A 27,197-nucleotide genomic window follows, 5' to 3' on the forward strand; every position below is an offset into this window, starting at 1 on the left:
GTTATATGTAACGCATATCAGGGGACGTAGCGCGTAGGGGTCAGTAGTGATTTAAATGAAAAAAAACTGTGTGCTGTAAAGTTTTAAGTGTGTCACATAGAATGGGGTATGTAGTTTCGTTGCCGTAAGCAAATCAATTCGGTCGGGATCAGTGGTGTTGCAGTGGTCGCGTGGCCAAAAATGAATACCGTGCGGTTGACGGTGCGGTCGCAAAAGTTAAGAGTTTCGACGCAAGGTAGTTCGCCCCACGTAATTTTGACAATGGAACACATGGATTTACACTCCCCCGTCTGATAATACAAAATGGCTGCTACCCAACCATCTTTTCTTGTATCAGATTTTGATTTGTTTCGCGGTTTTCTATCGAGAATGGTGCCCCGCGATTCGAAACTCGACCCGCGACCGCACTAGAATCATCCCCTAACAACAAAACGCGCCACTTCCGCCCCCACACCCGCGAAACTTTAACTTGTTTATAATTGCCACTTCTTTTGCTTCAATTGCAATGTGTTATTTCAGAGTGAAAATAATGTAACAGGACCTCCTGCGATCATGGAGTATCCAACCAAGTACAAATGACCCTATGGTAAGTCTAATTACATTCGATTATTATTAATCATTCAAATATTATATTGTTTATATTGTTAACTTCTAGATACAATCTAAAATCTATGTAGACACAGGTAAAACCCAACAAAAATTTTAATATCTACGAAACTGACTCGATCCGATATAATTTGGGGAGATATACAGGTATCATTTCGACATACAAGACCCATTTTTTATTATTACATTTCATTCTAAGCAAATCAAAAATTATTTGTTTCAAGAAAAAGAGTGGAAATGAACAAATCTTTAATTACAGGAGTAATACAATAAATTTTTAGAAGTATTTTGACAAGTAAACATAACATAACCTTAATTTAAGTTGATGAGTAATTATACTCTATGGGTTTGTTTTTTTTTTTCAGGTTAAGATGTCGCATTTGCCAAATTTATATGAAATTTACTTAAAAATGAAGAAATTTTCCTCTGCCCTTGAAAGAAATAATTTTTGATATCACAATTTTGATTAATATTCATTGAAAAAGTTTTGTTATAAACAATATCATCACAATTTTTAATATTAAATCTTTTTTATGGGTGTATTCAATTTAAGTAGTTGTGGTCAGATTTACTTCTTACTAATTCTTAGTAAATCATAATCTTTTTAGTATAAACATTCTCAGAATATTTTTTAATTGTAGCATTGTGTAATGTTATCAATAATAATCCTATGATTTTATTTGGACTGTTTCTTCAAAAAAGGGTTGATATACATACTTATTTTTCCAATTCTATTCTTCTTTAATGTTAAATATCTTTGAATCTACTAAGTATTGAAATCAAAGTTAATAAGGAAAGTTGCACAGTTTTACATGCTCTATCCTATCACATGCACCTAATAAAAGGTTTGTGGTGAAAGTCGTCTTTATTTTTGTATAATGAATAATTATAATAGTCAAAGAACTGAAGTCATTTACATACTTTAACAACAACTTCTTGCAAAACTAAGATATCTCAACCCATTCCAGAGATACTTGCCCTGGGAGTTTTAAATGAAACACCCTGTATATTTGCAGACAATCCATCACACTGTTCACCTCACATCGTTTGGCAGGTCTAAAACTTTTTCATCAGGTTGTATATACTTAGCTCTAGCCAGGTGATTCTAAAATATTTCACAATTTGGATCAGATGCTCTTTAACTTTAGTTACTTCAAGGTTTTTGCAAAGTACTTTATCTTGCACGCATGCGCAAATGACGGATTCTTTCTAGTATTCTTGCACTTGCAGATGATAGGTTTCAACATGATATATTTGTTGCACTTGCGCTGATAGTATGGTTAGTTTTTTAGTTACTTTTTGTATTGCCAACTGTAACTATAACGACATAACGTGTTTTGTTGGTTTGTTTGTGTACATGTGCCTCAATCTTTCAAAAAATATGTCTTGGCAGTATTGATTACAACTGGAATATTGCAGTTAAAAGTTATCAAATGTAAAGCCAATCGCGCCAGATATTGCCTCAATAACACCTTGCATGCAAGAAAAATTGCTTACTGTAAAGTGGTCTTTACATTACAATTATATTTTGCTTTACAAGATGAAATTATTCCACAAGCGATTTTTGTTAAGTAATCGTTTGCATGAAGGTTATCAGATTATTTCATATAAGAATGCGTTCCCATCTTCAGTAGTTATTATGGCACACAGTATAGGGTCGTTACATAAGTACAGTGATGACGTCGGGTACGATAATTAATTAACACACTGTATATTAAATCAACTGATATGTTTACGTTACATTCAAAAAGATTTCCAAAACACTTTATTTTTTCTTCCTCATAAATTTCTTCTTAAAATCTCGTGGAAATTGAGAAGAGGGTTTGTTTTTTTGCAGGTTATGATGTCGCATTTGCCAAATTTATATGAAAATTATGAAATTTACTTAAAATATGAAGAAATTTTCCTCTGCCCTTGAAAGAAATAATTTTTGATATCACGATTTTTAAAGCGTTTTAATTAATATTGAAAAAGTTTTTTATAAACAATATTATCACAATTTTTAATATTAAATCCTTCTTATGGATGTATTCCGTTTAAGTAGTTGTGGTCAGATTTAAATTAGTAGTACTTCTTACAAATTCTTGGTAAATCATAATCTTTTTAGTATAAACATTCTCAGAATATTTTTTAATTGTAGCATTGTGTAATGTTATCAATAATAATCCTATGATTTTATTTGGACTGTTTCTTCAAAAAAGGGTCGATATACATACTTATTTTTTCAATTCTATTCTTCTTTAATGTTAAATATCTTCGAATCTACTAAGTATTGAAATCAAAGTTAATAAGGAAAGTTGCACAGTTTTACATGCTCTGTCCTATCACATGCTCCTAATAAAAAGTTTGTGATGAAACTCATCTTTATTTTTGTATAATGGATAATTATAATACTCAAAGAACTAAAGTCATTTACGTACTTTAACAACAACTTCTTACAAAACTAAGATATCTCAACCCATTCCAGAGATACTTGGCCTGGGAGTTTTAAATGAAACACCCTGTATATTTGCAGACAATCCATCATACTGTTCCACCTCACATTGCTTGGCAGATCTAAAACTTTTTCATCAGGTTGTATATACTTAGCTCTAGCCAGGTGATTCTAAAATATTTCACAATTTGGATCAGATGATCTTTGACTTTAGTTACTTAAAGGTTTTTGCAAAGTACTTTATCTTGCACGCATGCGCAAATGACGTGTTCTTTCTGGTATTCTTGCAATTGCAGATGATAGGTTTGAACATGATAGATTTCTTGCACTTGCGCTGATAGTATGGTTAGTTTTTAGTTACTTTTTGTATTGCCAACTATAAACTATAACGACATAACGTGTTTTGTTGGTTTGTTTGTGTACATGTGCCTCAATCTTTCAAAAAATATGTCTTGGCAGTATTGATTACAACTGGAATATTGCAGTTAAAAGTTACCAAATGTAAAGCTAATCGCGCTAGATATTGCCGCAATAACACCTTGCATGCAAGAAAAATTGCTTACTGTAAAGTGATCTTTACATTACAATTATATTTTGCTTTACAAGATGAAATTATTCCACAAGAGATTTTTGTTAAGTAATCGTCTATATGGAGGTTATCAGATTATTGCATATAAGAATGCGTTCCCATCTTCAGTAGTTATTATGGCACACAGTATAGGGCCGTTACATATGTAAGTACAGTGATGACGTCGGGTACGATAATTAATTAATACACTGTATATTAGACCAACCATCAACTGATATGTTTACGTTACATTCAAAAAGATTTTCAAAACACTTTATTTTTTATTCCTCATAAATTTCTTCTAAAAATCTCGTGGAAATTGAGAAGAGGGTTTGTTTTTTTGCAGGTTATGATGTCGCATTTGCCAAATTTATATGAAAATTATGAAATTTACTTAAAATATGAAGAAATTTTCCTCTGCCCTTGAAAGAAATAATTTTTGATATCACGATTTTTAAAGCGTTTTAATTAATATTGAAAAAGTTTTTTTTATAAACAATATCATCACGATTTTTAATATTAAATCCTTTTTATGGATGTATTCCGTTTAAGTAGTTGTGGTCAGATTTAAATTGGTACTTCTTAGAATTAGTACTTCTTACAAATTCTTAGTAAATCATAATCTTTTTAGTATAAACATTCTCAGAATGTTTTTTAATTGTTGCATTGTGTAATGTTATCAATAAGAATCCTATGATTTTATTTGGAATGTTTCTTCAAAAAAGGGCCGATATACATTTTTATTTTTTCAATTCTATTCTTCCTTAATGTTAAATATCTTCGAATCTACTAAGTATTGAAATCAAAGTTAATAAGGAAAGTTGCACAGTTTTACATGCTCTGTCCTATCACATGCTCCTAATAAAAAGTTTGTGATGAAACTCATCTTTATTTTTGTATAATGGATAATTATAATACTCAAACAACTGAAGTCATTTACATACTTTAACAACAACTTCTTACAAAACTAACATATCTCAACCCATTCCAGAGATACTTGCCCTGGGAGTTTTAAATGAAACACCCTGTATATTTGCAGACAATCCATCATACTGTTTCACCTCACATTGCTTGGCAGGTCTAAACCTTTTTCATCAGGTTGTATATACTTAGCTCTAGCCAGGTGATTCTAAAATATTTCACAATTTGGATCAGATGCTCTTTGACTTTAGTTATTTCAAGGTTTTTGCAAAGTACTTTATCTTCCACGCATGCGCAAATGACGCGTTCTTTTTGATATTCTTGCACTTGCAGATGATAGGTTTGGACATGATATATTTCTTGCACTTGCGTTGATAGTATGGTTAGTTTTTGTATTACCAACTGTAAAATATAACGTTAAAATATAAAAAGTTGCCAAATATAAAGCCAATTGCGCTAGATATTGCCGCAATAATTTCGTGCAAGATACCTGGCATGCAAGAAAAATTGCTTACTGTAAAGTGGCCTTTACATTACAATTATATTTTGCTTTACAAGATGAAATTATTCCACAAGCAATTTTTGTTAAGTAATCGTTTGTATTTAGGTTATCAGATTATTTCATATAAGAATGCGTTCTCTTCTTTAGTTAGTCTGGCACACAGTATAGGGTCGTTACATAAGTACATTAGACTAACCATCAACTGATATGTTTACGTTACAGCCAGAAAGATTTCCAAAACACTTTATTTTTTCTTCCTCAAAATTTCTTCTAAAAATGTCGTGAAATTTTTTTTTCCTGAATGACGGGTCAAAACCAAAGTTAAAGAATAAAAGGTATATACGGAAACTAAATTGAGAGATATTTAAATAAATGAAAGAGGGTTTGTTTTTTTTGAAGGTTAAGATGTCGCATTTGCCAAATTTATATGAAAATTATGAAATTCACTTAAAATATGAAGAAATTTTCCTCTGCCCTTGAAAGAAATAATTATTGATATCACGATTTTAATTAATATTAATTGAAATTTTTTTTTATAATATCACGTTTTTTTAATATTAACTCTTTTTTATGGATGTATTCCATTGAAGTAGTTGTGGTCAGATTTAAATTGGTAGTACTTCTTACGAGTTCTTAGTAAATCATAATCTCGTTTAGTATAAACATTCTCAGAATATTTTTTAATTGTTGTATTGTGTAATGTTATCAATAACAATCCTATGATTTTATTTGGAATGTTTCTTCAAGAAAGGCTCAATACGCATTTTCATTTTTTCCATACATCAATTTTGTGATTTTCAGTAAAATATTGTAGAGGTTCGAAAAGTTTTCTTATACTGTAATATTTGTTAAATTTTCACAAGTATTAAGCTTTCTTATTATTGACTCAACAGTAAAATTAAATATGATGACTTCTAGAACCAGGGTTCGCCCGATTTAAATCACTTGATTTAAAACACGATTTTAATCAATGATTTAAATCAAGTGATTTTTTTATATTAATCAATATTTATTTGTCTTTCTCTTTCATCGTCAATTTATATTTTGCTTTAGTTATATCTAAAATATATGCAATTAAATGGTAGAGTGTAAGTGCCTGTTTTGTGCATATCTGAGTTTTGTGTGTCTTTAAGACAGTGATAATTCCAATTTTTTCTCAAATGCACTCCTAATTCCTTCTACACTTCTACAGCATTATATAGAATAGGTGCTTTATTTTGCAATTTGGCAAGTCTTCGTGATATTGGCTTTAAGATATTTAAGTAATCTTGTTCAGATCATTTAAGACCAATATTAGATACTTTTTTGGTATATTGTAGGATCCATTTTCTTTTTATTTTCTTCACATATTTTTGATAATTTTTCCCTTTGTTCCACCTCACATTGCTTGGCAGGACTAAAACTTTTTCGTCGGGTTGCATATACTTAACTTTAGCCAGGTGATTCTAAAATATTTCACAATTTGGATCAGATGTTCTTTGACTTTAGTTACTTCAAAGTCTTTGCAAAGCAAATGTAAAAAACGAGCTGGGGAAAGGTATAACAGAACCATTGAAACCTAATTTTTGATCTATGTTTCTTCTCATACATGTCATATTTGCAGCGTTATCTGTTACAAATGACGTCACATTACAATTAGAACACCCCAGTGCAAGGAACAGACAAGTACGCCAAAGTAAAAAGTTGGAAAACAAAGAAAAACTGTTTATTCTTTTTTATTATGATTTTGACGGTTTCTGTGATATCTACATAGTGGATAAGTGTGTAGATGTTAGTTTTAGATACATTTTAATTACTAATTATTTTTTGTTTTTTTCTGCATAAAAAGTTTCTAAATCAGATGTCTAGTTTTTGCACCTGAAATTCGTGTAGCGAATATTTGTTATCAAAACTAAATACCATACCATCTGCCTCTTGATGGTGATTTGTATTAAAAGAAAACCAGTTTTTCAACAAAAAGAGGATGTCTGATTTTTGCACCAAATAATCAGGTATCTCGCTTGTTGGTTAGGATTTTCAAGAATGTAAACTAAAAATATGGGAGAACGGACACTAACGCTCACTTGAATCACCGGAATCTTTTGTTTATCGTATCGAAAGAGGCGATATTTGGAAATTGTGAATTTTTCTCCGTGTGATGTAGTAGTTTTTTAAAACTTATCAATAAAATGACTTTTATAGTCCAGTAACATTTCTTGATGGACAGTAATAGTTTGAAAATTACGCGAGGCCAAGTTAATGATTCTAGCATATTCTTGGGACAAGTAAATTTTCTCATGCTCTTTTCTTTTCTTGCGTTATCCTCCCAAAAGTTCAATCACAGGGGAGAAGAGAACTGTGTCCTGGTTCTGGTAGTCTGTGAATCATTACTTTAAATCGTCCCATTTTTACAAGAGTATACAAAAACTGCACCATAACAGCTGTTTTGTTTTGTGAGCTGCAGTTGCCTGAATAAAATATGCAAGTCTGTGACTTTTGCATCTAGTTTAGTTGCAATAAAATGATTTAGCAAACTAACTACAACACTCTGACCCTTTGAACCAGTCAGCTCGTTATACAAATAATAAATGCTTGTGTTTGAGCTGACAGAGGGCAGCGGAACATTTTGTTGAAAATCCATTAAAATTGTTTCAATGTGACCGTTATCAATAGCAACATTTTATGCCTTTATAAAATGTTCCAGCTTTAAGGAGATGTAGTTTCTTTTCTGCCTCTAACTGTGTTTTTATATCAGCAGTGTTTCCAGCAGGAACTTTTAAGTCATATTCTTCGCAAGTTTGACATGTGTCTGTTTTCGGTTTTCCAAAACGACATGTTTTCCAAAGACACTGACATGTTATGATGATATCCTCTTACAAAATCAAGACAGAAGTCATATCTCAATTTTCCCAAAAGGTAGAGATGTCCGGTTCTTACACTGGGGTGTTCAATTACATTTTGCTTTACAAGATGAAATTATTCCACAAGCAATTTTTGTTAAATAATCGTTTAAGTTTATCAGATGTATCTATTATTTCATATAAGAATTCGTTCCCATCTTCAGTAGTTATGGTGACACACAGTATAATAGGGTCATTACGTAAGTACATTAGATCAACCATCAGCTGATATGTTTACGTTACATCCAAAAAGATTTCCAAAACACTTTATTTTTTCTTCCTCATAAATTTCTTCTAAAAATCTCGTGACATTTTTTTTTCCTGAATGACGGGTTTGTATTTACTTAAACAGATCAAAACCAAAGTTAAAGGATTAAAAGATATGTACGGAAAGTAAATTGAGAGATATTTAAATAAATCAAAGAAATCTTGATTTTTTTAAAATATCAATGATTTTTTATTAAACAAAAAGAAATCATGATTTTTCCACCTAATTTAGAACTAAGTAGGTAATATGAAGGTTACCAGAACATTGAATGTAACTATCGCAAAATATCATTTCTTATGGAAGTGAATTATATTAGCATTTTTTTTGTAACCAATAATTTTATGAACAGCATAGCTTTCTGCAGAGACTGAATCTTACACATTTTGCTTGTCATCATCAGTCTTATTAACGCATAATAAAAAAATCATTTGTCATATGTATGTATTTATTTATATATTACATATTACATTATTTTTGGTTTGGTAATTTAACACATTCCAAAAAAAATTTAATATTAAGGGGGATTCCGGTATACACATTTTTCAACATTTTTTTCATTGTTTTGCAATTATGGTTGTAGAATATGTTTGTGAGAGTATGTTTAAAAATTCGCATTGTTTTGGAAGATTTAGCGTATGAAACATACTCTTCTATATAGTGTAAGTGGAACACTGATGGTGTAAATAAAGGCGATTTTCTTTCTCCCCTTTACTTGAAACTTTAAAAAGCGAGTTTTAGACCATTTTGCTATACTTCATACTATTCATCTTTGTTGTACCATATTGTTGACTTTCATACAAAAGAATTTGCAAGAAAGTGTGATCTAACAAGGTTCGGCTTGGATATTTGAAGACAATCTGAGTCTGTTGAAGATGATGAACAAAGAAATTTGGGCAGAGTGTATAAATACTATCATAAAAGTTTCACAGATCCAAAACCACATCAAAACTATAAACTATCTGGAAGAATGTGACAGTTGGTGTAAATTGCGTAAAGTCGAATCCGCCGGCACATTCAACAGTTTTTGTCATAAAGTCTACCGCTGAATTTATAGGCTTTAAAGAAATTAAAGTCAGCGCACAATCATAAAAAAATAATGAGTCGGTTACCCACAAATTTGGAATTTTACTCGGAAACATTTACATTGTAAAACTTTAACAATTGAAAGTGTTGTTATAATCTTTAATAACCAATTTATTTAAAAATGGCTAACAAGCAGAATTTCTAACACATAGTCGCTATGAGATGCGCATTAACCGAGCAGGAATACGCTCGCCTGATTTCGCAAGAAGTAAACAACGTGAGACGAAAGTGCGAACTTGCATGATATGATGTACGACCTGTAAAAGGGACCCCTTTATGGATCCTGGAATAGCAAATTAACTGTAAATGCTTGTATCACAAAGTTTCCACAATATAATTATGCTCAAACTGTGTATACATATTAATCGTATACATAGTTTTCATCTGAACTAGAATTAAGTTAAAATGTTCATTTTTATTAATTCTAGAGCCCTGTAATGCAATCTTCAAATTGGCACATTTTTGTTTCTTTTGAAGTTGTTTTTTGTTTATTCTAGTATAGCTTAGGATAGCTTGAGATGTATATTTTAAGAATTTTATTAGATTATTAGTTTTAGATAAGCAGAACGGCCGTAAATCATGGTTACCGTGCAAAATGACAAAGTTTTGTATTGCTGTTGTAAAAGACGTATATTGAAACATAATGAAATAAAAATACTTCTTCTAAGTACTCAATATGTGCACTAATATATAGGAGATAAGTTTTGGTATAAATAACCTTAAACAGTTTGCACAAAAAATTAATGAAGATTGCTAAAAAAGTCTGATTCTAGACCGGAATCATCCCCTCTTAAGAAATGGAGTACTTTTCGGAAAGATATGTTTCTTTAAATATACAGGTGTCCCATATCTTCCCCATTAGAGCATTATACGGTTGAAGGATACATTATTCTGAAGCGATATTTCTAATAAATTTTTTTCGAAATGTTATAATAACCCCACCGGAACTGTTTAAAGTCGTCCAATAGGAGATCGTAAATCAGACTCAAGCAATCGGTCCCACCCTTGGCCGGTCCGCCGCGCCGTTCATAACTCGTTTCTCACGTGTACTCATCAATAGATTCGACACGGAAAGAGAAATAAACTTTTTCCGTGAATCGCTATTGGACGACTTTAAACAGTTCCCGTGCGGTTATTATAAACATTTCGAAAAATTTGTATCCTTCAACCGTGTGATGCTCTGATGCAGAAGATACGGGACAACCTGTATAAAATAGCCAAATTAATAAGTTTCATCTTCTGGTCTTTTTTATTTACTGTCTGACCGGTTTCGGCTTACGCCATCATCAGAGACATTAATAATATAATATTGGATTTTAGTAACATGTTAGATTCATTATGTTGCTCATATAGACGGCTTATCACAAATATACACGTTAAAAAATTAAAAATTATGAAAGATAAACATTAAAATGCACGTTAAAAGTTTAAATTTTACAATAAAAATATAAATCAACACTATTATACTCGGATTGTTGTCAATTTTTTTCTTTTGTCGTTTGTATGTCCTCCCCTCCCCTTTGTATGTTACTGTATTCTGCGTGTACAATTTTTTTTGCTGATCTTGTTCCTTGCCAGCAAACTTTACTATGTTATCCTCCATTATTTGCTGTAAGTTACGCATCCTTAATTTCGTTATTAACTATTGAAATTGCTTGATAATTTAATCCATATGGCAAACTATGATGGGCTACATGGTCTATGGCTACATCCTATCTAAGTTCCATGTTTGAAGTGAATGGTATTGATGTCATATCGATCCTCCTTGTTCTATTAAGATTCGAGAGTTTTTCAACCTTCAAAAAAGCTAAAAACAGTTTTCTTCTTTGCGTAATCGATTTCTTTATAATTCGTCCCACATAGACCCAGTGACGATTCGAATGTTGTTTCTTAGTCTCTTAGCCACTCTTAATGGTGGGATACCACGATAAATTTCAGAATTATTTGCGTCTCCTTTTTCCAATACTTAATTAGTGCTTTCTCCTGGTGTACTGGTGGTTTTTCTTTTCGCGATACTCCGTTATATAGGCGCAGAAGTATGTTCCTCTTTGTACTATATGCTGTGCACTTTGGCCTTTATTCTTTTCGACATTGATTTGTCTTATCCGGCCACCTTTCCATTCTTTAATTCTCCAATTGCTGCCTGTAAATACTCTTCGTTTATCTTCTTTTTATTCTCTCTCCTTATCTTCTATCAAGAGTTTTCTCTTTGCTTCTTGTTGACTAATTAGTAATTCTCCATAATACTTCCTCCATCTTTCCATAACTACTATTATTTTCTTCATTCCATTTTGATCTTTTTTTGTTTTTAAAAATTTGAGTATTTGTTAAATAAGTTTTTGGCTAATTGTTCTTGATCTTTTGACTTTTTCTTTCTGCTTGGTAACCTTTACTTACAATATTTCTGTTCATTCTAGCATTTTGTATTCTCCGGGATTTCTTCTTGACGCTTTCTTTAATTAATTTTCCCTCCACATTGGCCTGTTCCTATTTTGACGATATTTCCCAATCCTTCTTGCGTAATCTGTTCATTCCTATTCCTATACTCTGCATTACTTTTCATCAACCCTTTCTTTCGTTTTCTATCCGGTCTCTAATTTCTTTTGTTGTTATACTATAGTATATCGTGTCTTCTCGCGGAAGCAGTTGGCCATTTCAAAAAGGGCCAAGAGTGGGTTAAAGTGAAAGGCAGTAAAATAAGAATAGTGCTTTACCGACCGTAATCTAATTGAAATATATTTATTATATAATAAAAATTATTATATTATATAAAAATATATTTTATTATGGATATGCTTGCCTTGGAAACTACATCCTCGACTCCACATAAAATATCTACTATTAATTATATGTTAAAAGTTTTACAAATATGCTTTGTTTCCATGTATCTGGTTCTTTTACAAATAAAACTGATTCCTAATGTTACGGTGAACATGTCCGTAATGTTGCTAAAAAATATTTGCTCGTAGGTGTTGTTATATCTTGACTTCTGAATCTTATTTCTTTGAGTTTGAATTTCTGTTTTAACACTCCTTTCTGGTAGACCGACCACCATTTCCATTATTTTCCATTTGCTTCTTCTGTTCCTATTTGTTTTAAGTATACTCCCTTTGTCATAAATTACGGTATACATGTCCGTTTTTATTTTTTTCCCAAATTAATTAACAAGAGCTTTTTAGTACATATTATCGATACGCGTAAGCGCGCTTCACAGCGAAATTGTTCGTTCTTCATATGTTGAATTTGGTAACTGTTGCTCCGTCGCAATCAAAAGCTTTATTTAAATTGTATTTTCGACTACCATTTTTTACATTTCATGGCGTTTTCTCCACTTTTATTCTTGCGTTTGGTAGGTTCTTAAATTTTTCCTCTAAAATATTACTTTTGAAGTCATGAACATTACTTACTAAGCTTTTGTTCATCAAGTAGCACATAATGCGATTATTTTATTCTGACACGGAAAATATTTTCTATTCATCTTTATGATATCTTTTATCATATTTGTTCTTCAACCATATGTCAAATGCGGGACAGAAACGTCGAATCTGATTGCAGCTTCGTTAACAGTATCACCGCTTAATTTGTTTCTTCTTTATGTTGCAGTAAAATTCCATTGTGTTGGTCACAAGTGATTCAAAATCATCAATATATATAGTTAAAGTCCAAAATTTGTAGTACTTGTAGAGATCTTAGCCGCTGATTAGGGAAAATTATTGCCCGCTTCAAACTGAAAGAAAAGCTTTTCTGCTTTAGTATACCTAACAATTAAAATGTATAAAACAAAATATGTTGTTCATCAAGGACCTAAGTACGCTTTAGTCAAGGTATCGTTATGTGTTTTTTGAAAGATTGACTATGAATACTTCTCTTAATATTCCAAACTTAAATACATTATAAGTAAAGTTTCAGAGAAATCTAGTACCGCAATCTACAACTATTTTTTTGAGAAACAAAGAGAGTAAATTTGAAATAAGTTCTTTACTTAAAATGGTCAGTCTAATTTGCTCGCATGATATCTTTTTCCATCCTTAACAAAATATTTATTATTATTTTTATTTGTTTATTATTTCATTATTTTACATGATTAATATATTTAGATATAATTTATTTAAAGCAATTAAAAGACTTTTCTCTATCACTTCACTTCATAATCATAAATACTCCGCTATCCCTTTGTTTACTTGATAGGTAAACGCTATTGCTAATTATCAAGATGGTACTCACAATAAACATATAAGAGCTAAGTAGTAATTATAGTGCCGTATCGTATCGTAATTTGTAATGTAAAAAGTTCATCATTTCCTGCTGCGATTTATAGTGATTTCATAACAGATCATAAAACGCAGTTTTCAACTTTAGCGTGTTTTATGTTTCTTGAATTTCTATTTCAAATCTCTCGTCAATAAGTGGTAGCTTATTATTTTGTTAATGGGTTTGGTTTAATAATTTTATATACAACAACCATTCATATTCTAAAAATTAGTATTATGTTAATATTGAATTCAAATACAAATAGAGTTACCAAACTATTTAGAGCCCCCATGGCTGGGTTTATAAAATATTAATCTAAGGCTTCTCTTACATTATAAACATTTTCGGACGCGTTATTTGTGGCCATTGATAGATATTTGTTCAAATGTTATTTAAATAATAGTACAAACACACTGCATCCAGTTTAAGATATCATATCCAGTTTAATTCTTGCAAAGAGCGTTTGTAGGTTTTTAGAATGATTATATGAATAATCTGCAGTACTATATGGTATTTAAATAATTTTTCAAGTTGTTTAAGTATCTGGAGGCTATTAGGTTTACCATCAAAACTGTTGCGTCAACTCTGATGACACCCCAATTAGTTTCTCAAGTTTGCTATATCTTTTTCCTATACAATTGGTAATAGTAAAGCTTATAAATTGAGAATATTAAATTAGTTATGCCACGGATCGTCGTTTGGCCGGATTACCGGAACCGGAATTCCGGCCTTTTGCTAAGCCGGAATTCCGGTTGCCGGATGGTTCGTTACTTTTCGGTAAAAATCGTGCTATCGAGTAATGACTCAAATCTGTTTACGTGCAAGTTTAAACGCGTTCACTATTCAGTGTAATCTGAGATCTATAGTTGTATATATTATATGTGCATCAATAAAAGGCTACAATTAGATATATTTTAAAATGTCAATTAAAAATAGTAAAGTTTGGTTAAACTTTATCATTAATAAAACTGATGAAACAAAAGTTAATTGTAAATTATGCAAACAAATAATATCAAGAGGGAGGAAAGGAAAACAAGCTTCAACTAGTCTCTTAATACTTCATTTGAGAAGATACCATGAAGCTGAATATGAGAAATATCTACACTAGAACTTATAATAATCGATGCCATTTCTTCACAAAGGGCTATATTAGATATGATAGCTTGCGCCAGAAGAACTGTTACACTTTTTAATCACTCTTCTTTAGCATGTGATAAATTAAAAACTATTTCGAATGATTTGAACATGACACCAAAAAAAGTTGTGCAAAATGTACCAACTTGATGAAATCTTCTATATGCTTCAGCGACTGTACCAACACTAAGAAGCAGAATACACTAAGCAGATAAGTTCCACAAATTCCTTAATCTCAGATGTTATTCCTTCATTAACCACATTACAAAAATACTTTTCAATAAACACATTTTTTGATGCTGGGCATTAGTGCAAAACTTTTATTATTTCATGATTAAATGGGAAAGTACCGAAACTCCAACAATTTTAAGTGTTTCTTTAAATTAACAGGAAGAATGAGTATACATACACAAAAAAACATTGTACAAATTGGAAAAAACTGCACGTAAAACATAGTTTTTGTTCAAACGCGCATACATGCATATTATTTTAGTCGTTATTATAGTAATCATATAACACCGCCTTTCACTTTGCCTTTACTCAGTTCATGACGACGACTTCGTAGTGATGTAATTAAGGACTTTAGGTCTGGTCAAAAAAGGCCAACTACCTCGAGAAAAAATGTCTTTAAAGTTGTCATTATCAAACGAAATGCCATAATGACAAGATTTTACATGATAACATTAGACAAGTAAAATTTTTTTTTGTTCTAAAACGATTTTTCTCATTTTTATTGTAAAATTTGATGCCATCGAAACCTGTAACATGCAAGAATCGAAATTAATTAATAATAGACAGTCTACAAATCTTTGCCAAGCTTTTCTTAAATTTTCAGTCAGATTGGACTATTATATTTTACAAATAGAATTCACACAAAAAAAAATTTTTTTTTATTCAAAACAATATAAATATTGAATTCCTCAAGAATGTTTGTGATTCTCTCGGGTTTCTTAAGCTGCACAGGTTTCTTTTTCAGCATATTTTACTAGTTAATAAATACTTCATATCAAATATGATGAAAGAAGTTTTTGTTGCCCATCAAATAGCACCAATTTCAAAGAATATATACCTAGCCGTGAAAGCGTACTTGTAAGGAATGGTTTTTCCGAATATAAACAGATTCTTATTTTTAATTTTTCTGAATTTTTACATGATCACCTTAAAATCATATTATCTAACATCTTTTGATTGGATCAACTTCGATATTGTTTTGAATGTAGTTGGTACGGTCTAGTTATAGCGGTGGTTAACTACGGGTTACATGCGGTTGCGAAGATTAACTTCTCGATGTGTTTTGCGACAGTCACTGCACTTGGTGATGCTATCATTGACTTTATTATTCTTTTTTTTTTTCATATTATTTTTTGATATTTTTGTATATCAATTGCTAAATTAATAGTAATTTTGCTTGAGCAGTTTCTTAGATTAAGATTCTAGCGAGGTATACAGGTGTAGTTGACGGTGGTGTAAAAGAAATCCTGTCCTTGCAGTCTTAGATATCTTAGGTCCATTACGGAAAAGGACCGTAGGCATTTTATCCAAGCGTAAATAATTTATCGGTAGCTGTGAAAGGTCAAAGAACCAGGCATAAAAATGTGTGGTATAATCAATGCGAGCATCGAGCACCAGTTCGTAGTCTGCTTACTATCTATTGATTAAAATTACAGCCACTTCTCTGTTAAATATATCTCGGGACGCCAGATTCAGTATGGTTTCCTTATTGGGTGTCGATCTCATGGATATTCTTATCAGCAAGCAATGTCTAAGGTGTAAGGTATAGCTCGGATGTGTAATTTTGCTCACAGTGAGTCTATGGACTAAGATGGATTTAAATACAGTTTTATAAATCCACCTTGTTCCCTTTCAACCAATCTTCATTCTAATTGCTATTGTATCCTAAATGGGAGTTCTATGTAAAACTTTTGTCTAAGATTAAACTGAGTTTTTCTTCTCAGAGGTTATTACAAAAGGACATAGGTTTTAACTTCCTTAATTCCTTTTGTTGCTTGGTAAATAAAACTAACAGTCTAACAGCGAATCTTCTTCACACCATCGTTTACCATGTTTCCTCTTAATTGGCTAGCTACTTCGTCAGTGTATCCATTTATATAATAATAGTTTTCATTTAACTTACTAATAAGGGTATCGTATAGTTTGATCTAAAGAACAATCTTCTGCAACATCTTGCTGTGCTGTATGGTTTTGTATCCTCATGATTCGGTGAAACCTCTAGAAATGTCAGTGCCAGGTTGCTACTTCTATGATGCTTTTAAACTCTACACAACTGAAATTATGTTACTGTTGATATAGAGAACATTAAGTACACTCCCCCTAATTTCCTTTTTTCTTATTTTTGCTGTAACGCTTTTCCAGTAACATTCCTATTAGGAACGTAATGATAGACGTTAACAGTCCGGATCCTTGTAAAATCCTCAAGCACTATTTAAAAACGTAGGGAAGATGCCATCAAATACCGGTGTTGTGTAAGCTGACTATAGCTCACTTTTAGACTTTCGCTTTATTAAAAGCTTTTCTGTAGACGCTTTTAAATGTAGCGGACTATCATCAAGATCTGAGTATTTCTCTTATTTCTCGACGTTGAATTTCGTAGTGAATCCAGAAATATGCATGGCTGATGACATTTGCATTTGATTCCTATCAACCATCTCCAAAATTATCATCCAACCTCAATGTGGGGATTGATAAGGTAAATTTGTGTTTATTTAGGTAAAAACACTTCCAGGAAAATAAACAAAAAAAAATAGATATCGAAATCTTTGAGTGTTAGTTTCATAAAAACTAAATTCATCAGAAAATAGTGTATACCGTCCTGGCGATATTTGTTTGTTTAGTTGGTTTTCAATTTTGTTACTGTAACAACTAACTTAGTGATTTTGTATTTATATATCTTGGCATTATCATAGATCAAGTGGTTTATTATGTACTAACGTATCAACATAATAAAATTATGTAAAGTAACGTTGTCAATCATTGCGTATTCGAATGAAAAATTGATTTGTGAATTATGTCAGTTTGAATCATTTTTGACAGAGTAACAAGTATGGCTATGGCATCAATTTGTCTATATGTCAGTTTTGTTAGGAAGGCTACTTATGAGAAGCTATTACGTTTATAATAGTAATACTATTTTTGGAATATGTCATTTTCAAACATCCTCCTCCAAAACCAGTTAAACGGTTTGATTTGGTTGTATATTATTGCGAAATTAATATTTAAACATCTCATACATTTATGATAAATGGTTGTAACGATTGAATTAAATTATAATTAACAGATATTAAAATTTAAATGTTTGAAAACACGAAAATGAATACAAATATTTACTTTGCTAATGTTAAATGCTGCCGTGTTTGGCAAACAATGAAATCATCGTCACCTATCATGTAAAGTCTTTTCTAATTAAAATGTTAGTTCTGAAAGTATGTGTAAGAGCTTTTTATTTTTGTCAAACGTTAATTCGCTTTACATTTCTCACACATTATGTATGAAAAACTTTTACATTAGGTATTTCACTCCTTTTCCATTTATCGGGAAATATAGGCCAATCATATTTTTCTCGCTAGTTCCGTAGGAAGTACTATAATGCTGTTTTCCCTCGTTTTATCGGTAATTTCTCCATCCAAGGTATACATAGGTCTTCTTAGTTCTTTACTTAGGAGGTATTTTTTAGTCTGTTTTTCATGCACTTTGTGCTACTTCTACTCAAAAATTTCCTTTGTTTGTTTTTGGATTGAATTCGTCTTTTGTACTTCCCGATTAGATTACGCGTGAGCTCTTCTCAATTCTGGCACTTTCCGAGATATTTAATAAATTATTCTTTTTATCATATTTGTGAATTAAAAAAGAATTCATTTTTATAAAATTGAAATGGAAATGTAGGAAATATATTTTAACAGTTCCAAGCTGGCAATAATTTTACGATTTTAAATCCGAAAAACAAGACATGATATGTTATCTACGCTGCGCTATGTATATTCTTTCTTTGACAATTTGTGTTATGGTTGAGCGCTTTGAAGTTGGTGATATGAGTAAGTTTGATGTGAATAAGTGGCAGGAAATGCCAAGTGAATAAGAAGTACAGAAGAAACGTTTTGTTTTTCCTTGGAGGAAGGAGTTTTTACGTAGAAAATATATTTTGCGAGTTCCAAGCTGGCGATAATTTTACAATAAATGATTATTCCCTTGAAATCCGAAAACAAGACTTTATTGAGCGTTAAACAACTTGTAAAGTTTTTGTAATGGTTGAGCGCTTGGACGAAGTTCTTGATACGATTAAGTTTAACGTGAATAAGTGGCAGGAAATGCTAAATGAATAAGGAGTACAGAAGAAATGCTTTGGTTTTTCTTGCTCATAATAAGCATAGCTCGGCTCTTTTCTCATATAATGATGATCAGTTGCAGTGTTATCCTACAGTCACAAAATGCAGGAAAATCCGTCATGATGATATGTGATGAATAAACACCATTCAGTTGAAATAAATCGTTGATGTTATCACGGAAATTCATGTTTCCTGATTTTTTGAAGAGTATTAGAACCGGCGAAATACAAATTCTTTATTGAACTTACGCTCATAAATTATTTTCAGTTAAATTTGCAAAATTCAGTTCACTAGTACATGAAATTGGGTTGGATACTGATGATGCTTATTCAGTGCTAGTTTTCTTGCATTTAAACCATCGATATAATTTTCAACCTTCCCAATACTTTTAACAATGAAAATTAAAGCGTACTAACTAGTCATCACTTGTACCACTTCTGCAATGTGTTTGATTATTTACTGAACAAAAACCAATACAATATATTCATTAATAGACCACATTTACATTTATAATCCCATATTTACCGAGCTATGTAACGTTATAAGCACGCTACGTTTCGAATACAATTGAAGTGATACGATACGATAGCTACCAATATACGAGAACTCTCAAATTAAGTTAAAATCGTTTTACTATGCTCGGGTTCAAAAGATTGATCGGTTGATCGAGATTTGCAAAGAGAGATGTCATTAAACAGTATTGATGAAATTTGACATTAGAATATCTTAAAATAAGTTTGACGTACCTTTTTCCATTCTCTAGGGATGTGGTATAGTTGCTTGAATTCGAAGAATGACACTGAATGTATCAAAAATGCTACTTAATTTCTTGTGTGGTTACAATACATTTTAAAAAAAGCAAAATTATTTTATAATAATGATTGTCAGATTTTAGATAAGCACTTAGTGCATAGCAATTGATGTCTTTTCGTAGAAAAACATTTAATAATTAACCGACAATTACTGTTGCGCGTGTTGTAGGTATTCTAAGCGGTGGCATAACATTGTATTGTCCAGGTAAAAGTGAATCTTATTGCAATAAAGAACAAAGATTATATATAATACATGCAAAACAGCAGGAATGAAATACAAATGACAATATTAATAACTTATATATCGTAAATATAGAAAATGTTGTAATCCTACGATATTGTGCAATAAAGGATTAATAATGCGTGTTCTCTAACTTTATATAATAAATACTTCAATTGACGTGTGAAATTGTGTATGGTTCACCGAATAATCTATCTAAGAAGCTATAGTTAATTTTAAGTTTGTAATAAAGCGTTCCCATCATGATCTTCTTTCTTTTCTAGATGAAGTCTAGTCTTTTGAGTAGTTTTTTTTTATCTCGACGACGAACGCTCTGATGTTTTGACACGATGTTAATCAATTTTATGGCAAAAATTGTTTAAGCTAATCTTCCATCACAATAATATCATAATTTTGAAAAGCCCCTTGAAACTATTGTTATCAATTATAGCTGCAATGTTAATTCCATCGTCATAGAAAGTTTATACGCCAAAGTTTCAAAGCTAACATGTTTCGTGTTGTGGCTTTTATAAGTGTAAATTCTACGGTATAGGGTGGCCCATATACAATTGCAAATCGCTTTCATGGGATGGTAATTTCTGGGAATTGCCAATTTATAACACATACATAGTTCGTCGAAGAGCTCACCCTTGAGTTTGTCTCTGTCGTTAAAATACTTCATTTCTTTTTTGTAATTACTACGACTGTATGGTTTACTATCTCCTCTTGTAGTTGTGTTCTGGTCCAATCGTGATGGTTTTGAACTGCGTGTTTGGTAACCTTGGTTCTAACAGCGCTCGTTACTGCAGCTTTGATTTTCACAATACCATTGTGCATTTTTTGATATATTTGTTTTGGCATGCATATCACTCCACAAAATGCAGGCTTTTTAAAATTCTATTGCAATAAACTTACGTCAACTTTATGGTCATTATTACTAGCTCTTATTTTCATATTTTAGGAAACCGATTGAGACCAAATTACGATACTCATATACCTTACTTTTTACCTTTATATAGTTTAAACACTTTTTATATCAAAAATTGATTTCGTTCATATACTCACCAAGTTTGTTAACTGACGTACTTGTATGACTTGCAATTATGGAACCTATTCCAACTGTTTAGCTATTGTATGTTAATATGTTCTAGAATTGATTTTGTATCATAAGCAATCATTAAAATGAAATGACTCACTATGGCCACATCTAACCATTTTTTCCGATAAATATTTCGAGTAGATAAAAAGTACCTTTTAAATACTGTAACATCTTGTTGTTGAATCAAAATTTCCTTCTAGGGTTGTGTTTACTAGATGTTGCAACTTGAAATCGTCTGATTATCCCTTTTTCACCTTTTTTTATGATTGTTGGGATTTATACATTTTTATACAACATTTATTCCTACTTTTACCATTCTCCTGATAAACCATCTAGGGGATAGTTATCATGGTTACAGCGGTTTCATGCGCTCTCATTGGCTAAGAGCTGGATTTATCTATCAGGTAAAGTTATCAAGAGGTGGTAAAAGTGGGCGTTAAATCAATAAAAAAAAAGATTTTTTGTTGCAATATGTTAGCTGTTTATAGTTTTGTATAATCTGTTTACCTCTAAGAAAATTATATTAATGATTTTCTGATTTTATTATTTAGATGGAAGCAAACAGCGACGGATGCAGTCTCACAACAGTAGTAACTTGTGAGGGAGACCTATCGGATCCGTGCTTCCAGGGACGGTTCGAGAGCGTACTGGGCACGCTGCAGTGTTTAATCGGGGATCAGTTAAAAGTGCGCAAACTGGAACCGTGGAACTCCGTGCGTGTAACGCTGTCCATCCCTCGAGAGGCAGCGTTGCGCCTGAGGCAACTCGCCAGCGATGGCTCGCAGCAGCTTCGCGCGCTGGGCATCCTCAGCGTCCAGGTGGAAGGTGATCAGGTCATCTCGCTACGGATAGCCGGCCCGTCGGAAACGCAGGAGATCATCTTGCAAACCGTGCAAGGTAAATTTTAGTTTATTTGGTTTTATTTCACAAATAATTCGGTAATTTTATATTTTAATTTTAGATGCGACTCCTGGACCCAGTTCAGTGCCTACGGAAACGGCAAATCTGTCGCAACTCCTGCAGGGAAGTAGCCAGCATCCAGCGGAGCCGGCTCCAGCCCCTAGTGAAAAAGTGCAATTCCCTTCGCCAAACGTGGTGTGTCCGGCGGATTCGATCGTACCAAAAGTTCCACAAACGTCGGTCGCGCCCAGTTTGGCGCCATCGACCAACAAGCCCTATGCGGCCCCTTTCCCTTTCACCACGATGAACCAGGCTATAGGCACAAGTACAAATCAATATCCGCAAAATCCACCGCCTCCTTATCCTGGTAGTAAACATCAATCGGTGAATATGACGAGTCCGTTACTCGTAAATCTTCTTCAAAACGAAGGAGTACAATCGCCCAAACAACCGCCTGCTCCCCCTGATTTGGACGTGAATATGGTTAACGGGTTGGGGGCTGGACCACCTCCTTACGTTCAAAACAAACCGCCTCCACCATTTGTACAGAAGACGATACAACCGCAGCAAAGGATAGTCAAACAACCTCAACTCCAAAAACCCGTGAATACAATTTTTCGGCAAAACTCCACCATGAAACCAATTCTACCATTAGCGTCACCTACCAACACCGCCCTCACCTCTCCTAACATTCATCCTTCGACCTTACCCATAACATTAGGTAACAGTAACATACCTAATTCACCATCAACGCCCAAAACGACGGACACCATTGTTAATTTACAACAACCACAGCAATCAATTGCTGTACCAAAACCCACCGTAACGAATAATAATGCTAATAGAGCCGTGCCTTACCGTTCATATCCACCTTATAACAACTCTTGGGAACAACCAGCGTCGATGCCTCAGGTCCAAGAGCTAACGCCCACCTTGCCTGATCTGAAAACCGAGTTGGATTTAGACAATCTTCTTCCAACGTTGGTGGGGAGCCCGCCAGACATTCCTGAGGAAGTTACCGACGCGCCCTCGAGACCCAAGTACCTTATTAACCCTTTAACGGGGGAATTAGAACCGCAATCGAGTAGCGATAGTGAAGACGATGTCCCGAGCGACGTTTTCACCGATTTACCATCGCCAACGATCATGTCCGATGAAGATACCAATTCAACTCACCGGCCGGACACGACGGATCAGAGCGATAGTGAATCGAGGTCGTGTCACAGCGACGGCGGAAAGTACAAACAGCACAAGAAGGTTCGCGAAAAGGGAAGAGATTCTCCGAGCATCAAACAGGAGAAAATTAAGCTGAGACTGAAACTGGGAAAGTCAGAACCCGTGAGTCCCGCTTATAAGGTAGATGTGAGCTTTATTAACACTCAACAGCCGAAAAAGGCGGTACCGGAGGAACCTAGGGTTCCGCCGTTACATATATCGTTAAGGGGAAGAAACCACGCCGTGATTAACAATCGGAAGCGGGTGAAATTGAATCCCGATGGGACGCCAATGAAACCAAAGGTGAAAAAGGTGCAAAAGGACGAATTGTTGGTGACGGGCGGTAGTGCGGGTGACGTTGACGTGACCGCAATAAACAATGCCGTTGAACAATTGAAAAGTGACATCGGTGAAGTGAAAAAGGCGAAAAAGCCGCGCGACCTCAGTGTGTTCAATTTCAAGGAGAAACTAAAGGAACGAAGAGGCAGTGATTCGGAACTCGCACGAACCGCGAAGAAACATGGCGAAAGTAATGGTGTCTTGATTGACAAGAAACGGAGGCTAAGTCAAACTGAAGAATCTCAAACGTTAGTGCTGGGATCGACCAATACGGGCACAGTGTCCTCTCTTTCCTCTAGCCATAAACCAAGGAAAGATAAAGTGAAGGTTAAAGATGCCTTAAAATTGAAAGATTTGAATAGGTGTAAGATTTACAATAAGAATACAATGGAAAAATTGACAAACCAAGTGCCGTTGCCTACAACTGGCGACATAGACATGGAGGCTAAATTTAAGCAGCGCCTTTTAGAAGAACCGACACGATTGCCCTCTAAACCTGTAACACCCAACAATAATCTGGGAACAAGTGAAAATAACGGTACGATAGAAAGTTTAAATGTGGAAGATCTCATTCACACGTTAACAGATCCTGTTCAAGTTAAAGATAAGCCACCCGAACCCGATAAGTGTAATACGCCAGATAGAAAAGCGGATATTACTGAAAAGCAACCAAGTCGATCGCCGAATTCAGGAGGGCAAGGGGAGGATAGCGGAATAGAAAGTATGGATGCTCTTAGTGAAAAATCACCGAATCAGGCGAGTCAAAGTCCTCACGCCGATATCCAAGATAACCTAAAGCCGAAAACTCAAGTGCCTCACATATTGGATATCGAGGCACAACTTGCAAAAATGGAAGGCTTCACTGGTGACGAACTTCCCGAGACAAATCACAATAATGAAATGAAAGAGCAATGCTGCGGTTTAAACAAGGAACCGGAGGAACCACCTTTGAAGAAGGAACAAAAAAAGGAAGAAGATTTAGACCCTTTACCGGTCAGAGTAACACCTCCGCTTTATACATATTCCAATCCTGACAAAAGTCGGGCAGATAGTCCCACTTCGGACGTAGAAACAAATCATTGTGGAACCGTTAAAAACAAAAGCCTCCTGGAACAGTTACTAATAGATATTCCAGAAAATATTCAACCCAGTTCAACAAGTCCTGCGGCGAGATCCGTACGGACACGAGCATCCTCTAAAATGAACAGTCCCGAACTCAGCTCCCCGGTCCTAACAAACAAGCAAAACACCAGAGCGCCTCCGACAACCAAACGGAAACGACAAGAATCCGACAGTTCTAATAACAGCATCGAGGAATCGCGGACCAAAAAACAACGGAAATGTTCTGAAAACACCAATGAACTTATCAAAGCTTGTATCGGCATCGATCCGCCCACAAAAACCACTGTCAACAACAGTATCTCCAAGAAGAAATCGGAAGAAAGTTCGGACAGCGACGAACCGCTCATAGAATACGCGGGGAAAATGCGGAAAAACCAAGCGAACGTTAGTTCGACTAACACGGCGGGAGGCAATACCGGAAGTGGCGTGCAGAGAAAGATGAAACCGCTAGCGAATAGTGTGGGCGGGGCGGTTGTGGGTAACGCGATACTGAACAATAAAACGGTGCCAGTAAATACTAGACGGTCCATTCGTGCTCAACCGGCGCTTAACACACGCAGCAAAGGTGATAAAAGCCAACCAGACGCGGAGATGTTAAGAAGGAAAACAAGAAGTGCTGGTGAGTAATCAATATTTAATATGGTATACTCTATTTTTTAATTCGGAGAAGTAAAATGAAAACGCTCGATCACGTTTACGCAGTGTAATTTTTCTCTTTTGCGTCTGAAGACGCATTGCTAAACCCGAAACTTTCTGCTTCTAGGTCTAGTGTTAGTTTTAGTTTTACACTATCACTAGAACTAGAATCATTCGGATTTAGCCCTCTTGAGAGACATGCGGATAAATCCGAATGTTTCTAGTTCTCGATTTAGCGTCAGTTCTAGCGGCAGGTAGCGCTAGTTAGCATAAGATATTACTATGTAGTATATTTTTATTGAACTAAAACTAGAACTAACACAAGACCTAGAACTAGAATCATTCGGGTTTAGCCGTCTTGAGAGACGTGCGGCTAAATCCGAATGTTTCTAATTCTAAGTCTCGTGTTAATTCTAGTTTTACACTAGAACTAACACAAGACCTAGAACTAGAATCATTCGAGTTTAGCCGTCTTGAGAGACGTGCGGATAAATCCGAATGTTTCTAGTTCTCGATTTAGTGTCAGTTCTAGCGGCAGGTAGCGCTAGTTAGCATAAGATATTACTATGTAGTATATTTTTATTGAACTAAAACTAGAATTAACACAAGACCTAGAACTAGAATCATTCGGGTTTAGCCGTCGTGAGAGACGCGCGGCTAAACCCGAAACTTTCTAGTTCTAGGTCTAGCGTTAGTTCTAGATTTACACTAACACTGTTACTAAAACTAACACTACACCTAGAACTAGAAACATTCGGATTTAGCCGCCTTGAGAGACGTGCGGCTAAATCCGAATGTTTCTAGTTCTAGGTCTAGTGTTAGTTCTAGTTTCACATTAGCACTATCACTAGAACTACCACAAGACCTACAACTAGAATCATTCGGGTTTAGCCGTCTTGAGAGACGTGCGGCTAAACCCGAATGTTTCTAGTTCTAGGTCTAGTGTTAGTTCTAGTGGCAGGTAGCGCTAGTTAGCATAAGATATTACTCGACAACATATCGAATTTTCCTAGTGTAATTTTGGCTTCAAACTGACCAATAGCAACCCTTCTTTTTGTCGCTTCAATTTGAAAAGACTCCTCCGAATTAAAAAATAGAGTATAAAATGATATATAATTCTTAATATATTATTATTATATTCAATATAATTCGTATTTAATTAGTGATGTGTATAAATGATGTGTAATATATTAATTTCAGTATCAGAAGGTGAAGGTAAACGAAGAAAAGACGTTAAGTGACAGTGCCCAGAGGGCTGCAGCAGTTGTAGTCTATGTCCCGGGGCGGAAGAAACGTCGCCAACGGTGTCAGGGGGCACGACTGATCTGCTGCAGTCCCTATACGTAACGAGTACCGAAGTGCAGCCTTGAATACTCCGGCGGAAAAAACAGTATACAGTAGTACAAAACCTTCCGCTGACATTGTATAGAATGTGATATACCCTGTACATAGTTAGGTAATTGTACATAGTTGTGTTGCGTCCCCAGACGCCGAATGTGAGCGAGAGAAAACGAGAGAAATAAATAAACACAGAAAAAAATAATCTAATAATTAACAAAAAAAATTATGATTACGAATCATATACATACGAGCAGAAAAATTTAAATAAGGAAGACGATTTTTTGTATACAGACGAAGAGGGTATGTGTATGTGTATATATAAATTTAGTGAGCGCGCGCCAACACCGCCCTATACAAAATAAAAAATAAATAAAATGCAAAAATTCTTATACGAAATATGGATCCTTATGTATACACATTGACATAAACATTAAAGAGAAAAAAAAAACGAGGAAAACAAAAATAAAATATACTTTTACTATTTGCATTTTCCGTGGATGAACATTTAATAATTATTTTATTTCTAT

The 27,197-nt window shown here is 33.7% G+C and overlaps 1 protein-coding gene across 2 annotated transcripts; it reads left to right on the forward strand.

Annotated features, from left to right (window-relative positions):
* LOC111416741 (Nuclear receptor coactivator 6) lies at positions 1-26,862 on the forward strand. Of its 2 annotated transcripts, XM_023048835.2 has the most exons (5): positions 1-106; positions 520-586; positions 21,669-22,014; positions 22,079-25,312; positions 26,530-26,862. In XM_023048835.2, exons 2-5 carry the CDS (start codon positions 584-586, stop codon positions 26,568-26,570), a joined length of 3,624 nt encoding a protein of 1,207 aa, XP_022904603.2. In that variant the 5' UTR covers positions 1-106; positions 520-583; the 3' UTR covers positions 26,571-26,862. The 2 variants fall into 2 exon arrangements, with proteins under 2 accessions (XP_022904603.2, XP_071054318.1); XM_071198217.1 differs by lacking the exons at positions 1-106; positions 520-586 and adding an exon at positions 675-753.
* The last annotated feature ends 335 nt before the right edge of the window (positions 26,863-27,197 follow it).

The sequence above is a fragment of the Onthophagus taurus genome, chromosome 7, assembly GCF_036711975.1.
Source record: "Onthophagus taurus isolate NC chromosome 7, IU_Otau_3.0, whole genome shotgun sequence".
NCBI lineage: Eukaryota > Metazoa > Arthropoda > Insecta > Coleoptera > Scarabaeidae > Onthophagus > Onthophagus taurus.